Source organism: Arachis ipaensis, chromosome B6 (genome assembly GCF_059453495.1).
Source record: "Arachis ipaensis isolate K30076 ecotype BB chromosome B6, ASM5945349v1, whole genome shotgun sequence".
NCBI lineage: Eukaryota > Viridiplantae > Streptophyta > Magnoliopsida > Fabales > Fabaceae > Arachis > Arachis ipaensis.
The window spans coordinates 17,076,618-17,086,595 of record NC_142441.1 but is presented as its reverse complement, the minus strand read 5'-3'; the positions used below and the strand labels follow the sequence as shown (position 1 = coordinate 17,086,595).

The 9,978-nt window shown below is 36.6% G+C and overlaps 2 protein-coding genes across 3 annotated transcripts; one reads left to right on the top strand and one right to left on the bottom strand.

Annotated features, from left to right (window-relative positions):
- Nucleotides 1-1,501: 1,501 nt before the first annotated feature.
- LOC107645784 (Ankyrin repeat family protein) lies at nt 1,502-5,658 on the top strand. 2 transcript variants are annotated; one of them, XM_016349895.3, is made up of 3 exons: nt 1,502-1,847; nt 2,285-4,361; nt 4,867-5,658. In XM_016349895.3, the coding sequence occupies exons 2-3, from the start codon at nt 2,697-2,699 to the stop codon at nt 5,254-5,256; spliced, it is 2,055 nt and encodes a 684-aa protein (XP_016205381.1). In that variant the 5' UTR covers nt 1,502-1,847; nt 2,285-2,696; the 3' UTR covers nt 5,257-5,658. The 2 variants fall into 2 exon arrangements, with proteins under 2 accessions (XP_016205381.1, XP_088347708.1); XM_088491582.1 differs by lacking the exon at nt 1,502-1,847 and adding an exon at nt 1,908-2,013.
- Nucleotides 5,659-5,728: 70 nt separating this feature from the next.
- LOC107645786 (uncharacterized) lies at nt 5,729-9,337 on the bottom strand. Its single transcript, XM_016349899.3, has 9 exons — nt 9,022-9,337; nt 8,478-8,746; nt 7,673-8,046; nt 7,275-7,524; nt 6,997-7,162; nt 6,825-6,927; nt 6,564-6,692; nt 6,234-6,449; nt 5,729-6,135 (listed from the first exon to the last, which is right to left on the bottom strand). Exons 2-9 carry the CDS (start codon nt 8,713-8,715, stop codon nt 5,854-5,856), a joined length of 1,758 nt encoding a protein of 585 aa, XP_016205385.1. The 5' UTR covers nt 8,716-8,746; nt 9,022-9,337; the 3' UTR covers nt 5,729-5,853.
- Between the last annotated feature and the right edge of the window lie 641 nt (nt 9,338-9,978).

The following is a 9,978-nucleotide window of genomic DNA, read 5'->3' as shown; positions in this document are numbered from 1 at the left end:
TTTAAAGAGTTAGTTATAGGGTTATAATTAGTCTCTCACAAATAACATTGGAATATTTGCTATATATTCTCAAGCGAAATTCTTGCACATAAGAAAGCTTTTCATTTGAAGTTTCATTGCAATCAATAACAAGAATTTCAGCGTACGCCTACGTAAACAATGATGGTTCATGATGAACTCTTGTGAAGCCAGTAACTAGAAACGAAATCATGCTAGGTATGCATGTAATTATCCTTAAGCAGAGAGGCTTTAAGTTACTGCAATTTGTTAATCTCTTTGATACTAGTTAACTCGACCATTTATTTCTCATTATATTCACTTGTTTTAATTAAACAGTTAGTCCTAAAATAATTTTGAGGGACACAGTTTTTCTTCTTAATTATTAAGAAGTGAATAAAATAATGGAAGCCTATTTTAGAGAAATGCTAAGAAGCCAACAAATTTTGTGATTTATAGCTATTAATTAGTCATCATTGATATTTTTAATGATGTGAGATTACATTTAATAGTGTGAAACTGCTTTTTTTTTTTTACTGATTAAGTGTTGACCAAATTTTAATAAAAGTACTGGTCCTTAGATTTTCCCATTTATAAATACTACAAAGTATAAACAGCATTTTTTAAAGTCTAGATATCATTTTTTCTTTTATTATAATTACAAAATTAAAGTAACTTTAAATTTATGTTAAAAGTTTTTATTTTTTATATAATTATTCAAACTAAAGCAGATGTTACTAAAAAGAGAGCTTGAACAAAAAAAAAAGTAAAATAACAAATAAGTTTTTAAAGATCTACACTTCAGACATATTAGAATTTAAAAAAAAAAATGAATGGAGTTTTTACAAGAGCAGATATAGATATATTACTATCATATTAACTCCATGATCAATGTCAAAAAATTTAATTTGAACATAAATTATTCACATTTATTATCATAAAAATTTTACTAGTATTTTTTTTAATTAATTTATTCGAAATATAAATTTTAAAAAATTTATTTACCATTTTACTAAAAAAAAAAGGGAGAGGAAGAAAGCATGAATGATTTACCCTTGCTGGAGCTACAATCAAGAGCCATGAGAAAAGTAATCTTGCAGGGGGATCCTCTTCAAAGTAACTAACTCATCAACAAAGTAAACTAAATTGAGTTAGTTCCACCGAACAAGGCAAGGCATAAGTAAATGGGATTATTACTCTACAAATAAAAAACAGAGAATTATATTTAATCATTTATAGGAAAAAATTTGTTAATTTTGAAAGTAGAAGGAGAATCCCGTTTCTTCACTACTGCAAATGCAACGCACAACAACCACCACCACATTATTACAACAATATATCTAATGTCTAATGGTAATATAAAAGTTGTTTTACTATTTCTAAAATTTGAGTGTAAAACTTTTAAATTAATGGCATAACAGTAGTATATTACATTATATTAGTTAATTAATTAATTAATTAATAAGTTTTTAAATAACTCTCCTAGATTACAGTTTTAACTTTTAAGAAGACCCTTGTCAGAGAAAATATAGGAGGCGAGTCCAGCGGGAGTCCCCCTCTCTTTCCTTTTGAGTTGTGTTGTCCCTTTTCACCATTTAATGGTCCATCCCATCCTCACCGTCAGATCCCATCTTCCTCTTTCATATCCACCGTCCGATCACCTTTCCTTTCCTCTTCTTTTCTTTTTCTTTTTTCTTTTTTTTTTTCAAACAATTTGGGGAACTTTGAAGTTCGAAGTTGAAGGAAGAGGAACAACCCTAAGAAGCTGAAGCGGGAGCTACTACAATCATTCACACTGAACTAGATCGCTCTGTTTCTCTTTCAATTTTGCTGTGATAATTCAGAGTCAGGTACGTAGTACTTTTTTTTTTCTCTTGGATTCTTGTTTGCTGAAAACTCATTCGGAAATTCATGCAAACTAAAAGACACTAATCATTCACGGATCTTTCACTTCTTCCTCTTCCATTGATGCAGACACTTTAACTTTACCCTCCCAAATGCTACCAAATTTTCTAGGTTTACTCTCTATCTTCCCAACTCCCCCCTGTCAATTTCTCAAATTTGTTGCTTTCAACTTCATCAACCTCTATAATTTATTTATTTAAAATTATATATATTTTTTACCCCATGTTACTCGTTGCGGTTACAATTGGAGGGGTGCTGCTAAGAACCGCGTAGTGGGTGGAATTGATCTTAGCTTATACTATGCATAAATCCTTGTTTGTTACTGTTACTGTTCGGTGGTTCTCGACTCAGTTCTTTTTTTCTTTTTTCTTTTTTTTTGCAGATTTAATTTGATTTGATTGGAGCTCCTTTTCCATGGACCGCAAGATCACCCCCTTGCACGCTTGTACTTGCGAGTTCGAGTTCGAATTTTGGGGGGAGAATCAGGAATGGTGAAGGAATTTGAAGCAAAGCACAGTTCCCCAAAATATTATTTTTATTGTTGTTCTTTCTTCAAAAAAATTTTGCCCAGTTCAAGTAGTCCCTGCCAATTTAATAGTGGAGCTTCATCGTGGCAGGGTAGAGCAACAAATTTATACTACTATTCAAGTAGGCACAAGTTACCCCGTTTTGGTGGTCTTCCCTAGTCAATTTAAACCATGGCAATTGCTTACTGTTTGTGAATCGTAAAAGCAAAGCAATGGTGTGAGTGAGGCCTGTGGCAATTCTGCGTCGTAACACAAGATTGACCAACCATGGAAACAAATGGAGTTGTTCATGATGGTAGTATAGGAGGGGCTAGGAGAGAAAAGAGAGAGATAGGGGACAAATCAGTGGAAGATTTAGCTAAATATGCACATAGTCCTGCCCACTTGGCTGTTGCCAGGCGCGACCATGTTGCCTTACAGCGCATTGTTTCCACCCTGCCTAGGCTTGCCAAGGCTGGTGAGGTGAATACAGAGGCTGAATCTCTTGCCGCTGAGCTTCGAGCTGATGAGGTCTCTGCAGTTATTGATCGACGTGATGTTCCTGGTAGGGAGACCCCTCTTCACCTTGCAGTACGTCTCAGAGATCCAATCTCTGCTGAGATATTGATGGCTGCAGGCGCAGATTGGAGTCTTCAGAATGAGAATGGTTGGAGTGCTCTCCAAGAAGCAGTGTGCACCAGGGAGGAAGCAATTGCCATGATTATCGCGCGGCATTATCAACCTCTGGCTTGGGCTAAATGGTGTCGTAGACTTCCCCGCATCATTGCTTCGGCAGCTCGCATACGTGACTTTTATATGGAGATAACTTTCCATTTTGAGAGCTCTGTCATTCCTTTTATTGGACGCATAGCTCCTTCAGACACATATCGCATCTGGAAGCGTGGTTCTAATCTTCGTGCTGATATGACACTTGCTGGTTTTGACGGTTTACGCATCCAACGATCAGACCAGACATTTTTGTTTCTTGGAGATGGATATGCTTCTGAGGATGGTAATGTAACTCTGCCACCTGGTTCTTTGATTGCTCTTTCTCATAAAGAAAAGGAAATAACAAATGCTTTGGAAGGTGCTGGTACACAACCAACAGAAGCTGAAGTTGCTCATGAAGTTTCCTTGATGTCTCAGACAAATATGTATAGGCCGGGTATTGATGTTACACAGGCTGAGCTTATTCCCCATTTAAATTGGAGGCGCCAAGAGAAGACTGAGATGGTTGGGAACTGGAAGGCAAAAGTTTATGACATGCTTCATGTGATGGTTAGTGTGAAATCAAGACGGGTGCCAGGTGCTATGTCAGACGAAGAGCTTTTTGCTGTGGAGGATGGAGAAAGTATGATAAATGGGGAAAACAATGATGAGTATGATGATGTATTGACTGCTGAGGAAAGAATTCAACTGGATTCTGCACTACGTATGGGGAATGCTGATATGGTGTGTGATGATGAGGAACATGGAGACAGTCAAGAAAATGGCTCAGCAGCTACCTTTGAGAATCCTGAAGCCAATGGTGTGGTTAAAGAGAAGAAGAGTTGGTTTGGTTGGAACAAGAAAAACATCAAGAGTAGCAGTGATGATCCTGAGGAGTCAAAAACTTTGAAGAAAGTTTCGAAGTTTGGCTCAGAAGGTAGCAACCAGAAGTCAAGTGATCAGCAAAAGTCAGCATCTGACTTGAAGGAAGATAGTGGAGACACTAGGAAGGGAAAAGACAAAAGCAATAAGAAGAAGAAGAAGAAAGGAACAGCCACTGAGTCTAAGAATGAGAGTGAGTATAAAAAGGGTTTAAGACCTGTCTTGTGGTTAACACCAGATTTCCCTTTGAAAACGGATGAGCTTTTGCCTCTACTTGACATCTTAGCAAATAAGGTTAAGGCTGTTAGAAGACTGAGGGAGCTTTTGACAACTAAGCTTCCTCTTGGAACTTTTCCCGTCAAGGTAATCATATTACCATAATAACTATAGGTTTTTAATTTTTTAGGCATCATTTTTCTGTACATTGCATTATTTTGGAGTTGGCAACTTAAAGCTTCAGAATATTGAGGAGATTCATGTGACTTGACTCTGTTTCTATTGTTTGGTTATTCTTGTACTGGCATTTGTGCATGACATGACATGATACTGCTGTTAGTGTTATCTATCATAGTCTGAGTAAAACAATGAATTGGAGCGGTTTGCTTCTTTCATTTTTTCGTTTCGTTTTGATTAATTGCTTGCAAGTAGTTCTGGCCATGCTTTGACTTCTCACTTCATGGATTTCATTTGCTAATTTGATTTAGATTTCAAGCTATACTATACTAAACATAAGTTACTAAAATGCGAGTGGAGTGCCTGATTTCTGCCTGTCTGGGTCTTAACCTGATGGTTAATTGGTTTGTCATTGTCAGTGTTGTTATACAAAGGCTTCTGTTTTTTAACGATAATAATCTCTGGTGCCACTCAGGTTGCTATCCCAATAGTCCCTACCATTCGAGTTCTTGTCACCTTTACGAAGTTTGAGGAGCTTCAGCCAGCAGAGGAGTTTTCAACTCCACTCTCCAGCCCAGCACATTTCCAGGATGCGAAATCCAAGGAACCGGAGGGTTCAACATCGTGGATTTCATGGATGAAAGGAAGTCGCGGAGGGCAGTCCAGCGACTCCGATAGTCACAGATACAAAGATGAAGTTGACCCTTTCAACATACCTTCGGACTACAAATGGGTGGATGCCAATGAGAAGAAACGCAGAATGAAGGCTAAGAAAGCCAGAAGTAAGAAAAATAAGAAGCAGACAGCAGCAAGAGGCAGTGAGGGTGGTGCTTTGCATCAGGGAACTGAAGACCTTGAAGAATAATAGTAACAACATGGATTCACGGTCTCTGGGTATATTTCCACTTTGATAATTGTTGCACAAAGAGTCTTTTTTTGTGCAAACAGCCACAGCTGACTTTCTCATTCTGCATTGGATTGTTTCTCCAAGAATATTCTACTAGAGATTTCTTGGGCAACCAATTGTTTGTTACTAGCTAAGAAAAATGTGCCTTTATTTTTTTATTTCTTCTCAAGTTTGGCGAAGAAAGCTTTTTCTTCTAGAAATTGTTGTATTGTCATGTGAAGTGAAAATTGAAGAGGAAGAGTTTATACTCCTCCTTCAATCGCGTGGCTTCATTCTAATTTTCATTAGTCACCAATATTTGTATCTACACCTATGTCAATGATTATCTAGATTACACTTTTGAGAGTGGCATTCTCTTCATTGTTTGTTGTTCTGTCTGTCATCAAGAATTTGAATCTTCTTTTGAAAAGGAAACATCATAAACCGGAAATAGTAAAGAACTTCAATCTTATTTCCACGAACTATTTTTGACACATACTACAAAGAATCCATGTCATATCACCAAAAATAAAAGACTTAATAACTATATATTAATTTACAAGAGGTAGAATTATTCTACCAAAATCTGTCTTTGTTAACGCTCAAATAGCCAGCCATTACCTTCCCCCCAGTATTTCTCATACCATCTATGAGGAAGCACCATGAAGAACCCAATGCTCCAATGAAGAAATCAGAGTCAGCAGCCATGAGGAAATTAACCAGTGGGTAATTGGTGCTGGTCTCCCTCCCAAGGCTGGCTTCATACTCAGCCATTGAAACATTCATCCTGTCTTGGCGTCTTACCTTTGTATAGTGAAAGTTCCAATGAGAATATTCTTTGGTTTTGTCAATGACTTCCTGAATCAAGTTAGGTTCTTAGTAATGTCAGACACTTTTAACAAGAACAACGATTGAAAAATTAAGTAGATGTGTAGTAGTAGTAGTAGTACTAGTACCTGCATCTCAGTGGAGAGCCAAATGTTGTTGAGGTTTGGGAAGTGCCTCCTAATCCTATCAGCAAGATGCATGTATTCTTCAAATTCAACCACTTTCATTTCACATGCTTTGTCTCCCATCCTTACATGCATGCTTAGAAGAGGCCTAGGAACCCATGGCTTGTGATTGGACCACACATATTCATCAATTTCAGATCTTGGCTTATTATTACTTCCCTGAAATACCACCAGAAGCAAAATTATAACAAAATCAAAAGCAATTTTCATGGTCATGTATATTCTACTCTAAGTCAGTATTTTATGTCCCAAAAAGTATTTTAGTAAGTTAACCTTTGTCCAGTCTCCAGCAAGACCTTCATGCACCATTTTCGCAGCTAATTTTCCGAATGCAGCATGTCGAGCTTCATTCAATAGGCTGCATGTGTACTCAGTTGGGAACCTCATTAAGTAACGCACAGCCTGGAAACAATATTTGTGGCATCAACATGAATTCATGAAGCAGTCACACAAAATAAGAGGGAAACTGATCACTGAAGAAAATTGGGAAAATGTGGACATAACTCTTTAATGCATTTCTTATGAGTACCCTACCTGTGCCCTCCACCACCGCATATCCATCTTTCTATGTGAAGTAATCAAGCTGCCATTTATATCAGTTGTTGGTTGCAGATACTTCCAAGGTTCACCCCATATTCTGCACCATAAAAACTAAAATTCTTTAAGTAATCATTAATGTATAACTGCAGTTGTAGTTGGAACTTACCTAGGAGTTGGCCCTGCCCATATATGCTTTGATGTGTAATTTTCTTTCGCAGTCAAAATTCCTTTACTCCAAGCATCTTCGCTTTTCATTAGTTCTAATGCTCGTCGACGACACTCTAGGGAGGCTTCTGGAAAGAAGTAACAACTCCAACTAGACCGGGAAGACCCTGCATACACATTTTATGTTCACAATGATTGTATGCAAAAGTTGTTAAAACGGAATTGAACCTAAATCAGAAGAGATGAAGCAAGCAACTGTATTGGTCTTTTTTATTATACCTTTGCAGCCACCATGGTCAGCTCTATTGTAATATTTAGTTACAAGAACTCTGCCTTCATTGATTGCAATAGCAAGGAGTCCACTCATTCCAGCAAACTGAGCACCAATGCCGAATCCTGGTAATTTTTCCCAGTCAGCTACAAGGAACTTGACATCCGGATTGCTACAGTTTAAGGGATGCTGATGGATCCATATGTCACGTTGCACTTTCCTAGTCAATGGGTAATTTTCTTCATCAGATCCTGCAATCTGCCAAAAGCTTATAATAAGAAAATGGTTTAGGTTTGAAGTTTGAACCGGCAAGTAGTTGACATTATAATTGGTGAGTCTAGCTTACGCGATTCGACCTTATCCCGAAGAAATCTAACAATATGGCACAAATACTAAAAAGACATACCCAAGGTGGATAAGCACCCTTAGTTACAGCTTGATGCCTGAAATTTTGAGTCTGGTCACTGGTTGTAGCAACATGGTGCATGTCCAAAAATCCTTTCCAACTTGTCCATTGAGGGAAGTTCTCATTTCCTGTTCGCTTATCGAGACGTTCGAATAGCTGTGTCCTGGCTTTGCAGTCTTCCAAATGTGGGGCATAAGGCAAAATGGACCTACTGATTCCAAGTTTGTGCAAGCACTCATTTGCCTCACTTTCAGATTTAGTTAACACACAACTCCAACCTGAATAAAGCATAGAGACACTATCCTCATTTTCTTTATCTTTTCTGCTGTTGAAATCTGTTAGCCTCTGTGTTCCCTTAGCATTAACATTGCAGTCTGTTCTTGTCACCATAAGAGAAAAAATACATTATGACATTTGACATTAATATAATCTAATACCCCTATAAAATTGATCATATCCAAATTGATAACTGCAAGAATGTCCCAAGAAAATTTAATATTGATTGATTATGCAATGCAAAATAATGTGCCATATTCGGACAGAGTAGCCTAAAGAAAGTGTTGGTATGATTTCAAGTTGCTTCAGGTACAAGCCTTAGAATTTATTCATTCATTCATCTAATCATCAATTGAAGAATCCAATATTCTTTGCTTTAAATTTAGCCGATAATTGTTGTTCCTTTTTCAACAAGATTAACAAAGTGTACTGAATTTGTCATGTCAACTTCAATTAAGAACCATCATCAAATGGTAGAAACAGAAACAGAGAAATAAAGATAATCAAAAGTAGAAGAAGATTGACTTACTTATGGTATTATTAGAGTGAGAAAGAGAGTCAGAATGGAATGTTAAATTAAGCATTGAGAATGAGAAGCGACCAATGCCAAGCTGAAAGGTGGAAGTAAGAGCAGCCAAGATGAAAGAGGCAAGGCACACTCCAAAGAGGAATCCAACAACACAAACCATACATGGAAATGAGTTTCCCATTTGCAAGGCTCTCATTGAAACCGCTCTCTCAAGAGATTTCTGATTCACTGCCTCCATGGTTTTCTGGCAATTAAGCTCCTTCAAGAAGCTTCAAAGGCAGAAAAAAAGTCTATGAAGATAGGGAAAGACTAAAGAGGTCCATGATGTTGATGGAGCAAGAAAAGCATCCCCGCTATTTTTGGATGGAGCTAGGAATAAGGAAATAGAATTCACATGCATAGTTTTCTTCTTTAAGTGTAAAGATTAAAGAACAATGTCTAATAATCACTAAATAATTAATCATCCAAGAAGAGGAGAATATTTTTATAATACGGCATAAGCAAGCAAAGTTTTGAGGGGAAGAAGAAGAAGAAGGTGACGTACCATGAAAAAAACAAAAACACAATCCGTGAAACAAGATAAGAATGTGAGTGGCAACAACTTTTTAGAGAAACAGTGTCTGTGGAGCCTGATTTTTACCTGCACACCCTTTCTTTCTTGTGCTTTTAATATTATTATTAATAGTAAGAGTTAGTGACACCAATCTCCAATGGAAATAAAGAAATAAAGAAGAAAGAAAGAAGGTTAGATTTGGTGGCAGCTGGTGAAGTTGCCACTTGGTTTATATATTGTGATCATTATCACTCGCTCAATCTATGGCTCTATGCTTTGTTGCTATGTATGGCTGGTCCCCTCTCACATTTCTAGATGTACCTACCTCAGCTCAACCAAAAGCTAAGCCTCCAATTAATTAATCCTTTTTTTTCTTTAATCTTATTATTAATTACAACAGTCATTCATCTAATTGTTATGTTGGTTTTTGGATATGGACAGAAGGAATGGAACCACACACAAACTTTCCATGCATGCTATGTTGACTTTCTCCTTTTGAAAATTATGTGAGCTCTAATTGTGATTAGTTAAAACAAAACGAATATAGAGTTGTTCTCTTTTTGGAGAGGCTCAAGCTAAACGTAAGTGTTCTTGGCTGTGATACACTTTTCCTTTCTTCTTTTTGCTTTTCAATTATGTTTATTTATTCTTCTTCTAATTAAATATTTTGATTCTGACTTATAATAAAATTCATTAAAAGGGGGTTGGATATTTGAATGCTGGTTTTGGATCTTGAACTGAAAATTATCAATTATAGTACTCCTAGTCCTTACTACTCCACAGACCATATTAATGTATATAATAGTATTTCTTTTGCTTTGAAATAATATTGAAAGTTTTGGGGTTAAATTAATTTTGTATTTTTTTTTACTTCAAATTAAATGTTTATTTTACGTAATAAGCATACCATAGTTACCCAAAATATCAGGTGTGATATAATTATTAATA

Excerpts from the sequence above, each read along its gene's own strand:
- LOC107645784 (XM_016349895.3), top strand. The coding sequence starts at position 2,697 with ATGGAAACAAATGGAGTTGTTCATGATGGTAGTATAGGAGGGGCTAGG. Across the intron at positions 4,362-4,866 it reads TTGGAACTTTTCCCGTCAAG|GTTGCTATCCCAATAGTCCC; the intron begins GTAATCATATTA and ends GGTGCCACTCAG.
- LOC107645786 (XM_016349899.3), bottom strand. The coding sequence starts at position 8,715 with ATGGAGGCAGTGAATCAGAAATCTCTTGAGAGAGCGGTTTCAATGAGA. Across the intron at positions 7,525-7,672 it reads AGGGTGCTTATCCACCTTGG|ATTGCAGGATCTGATGAAGA; the intron begins GTATGTCTTTTT and ends AGCTTTTGGCAG. Across the intron at positions 6,928-6,996 it reads TGGGCAGGGCCAACTCCTAG|AATATGGGGTGAACCTTGGA; the intron begins GTAAGTTCCAAC and ends TTTATGGTGCAG.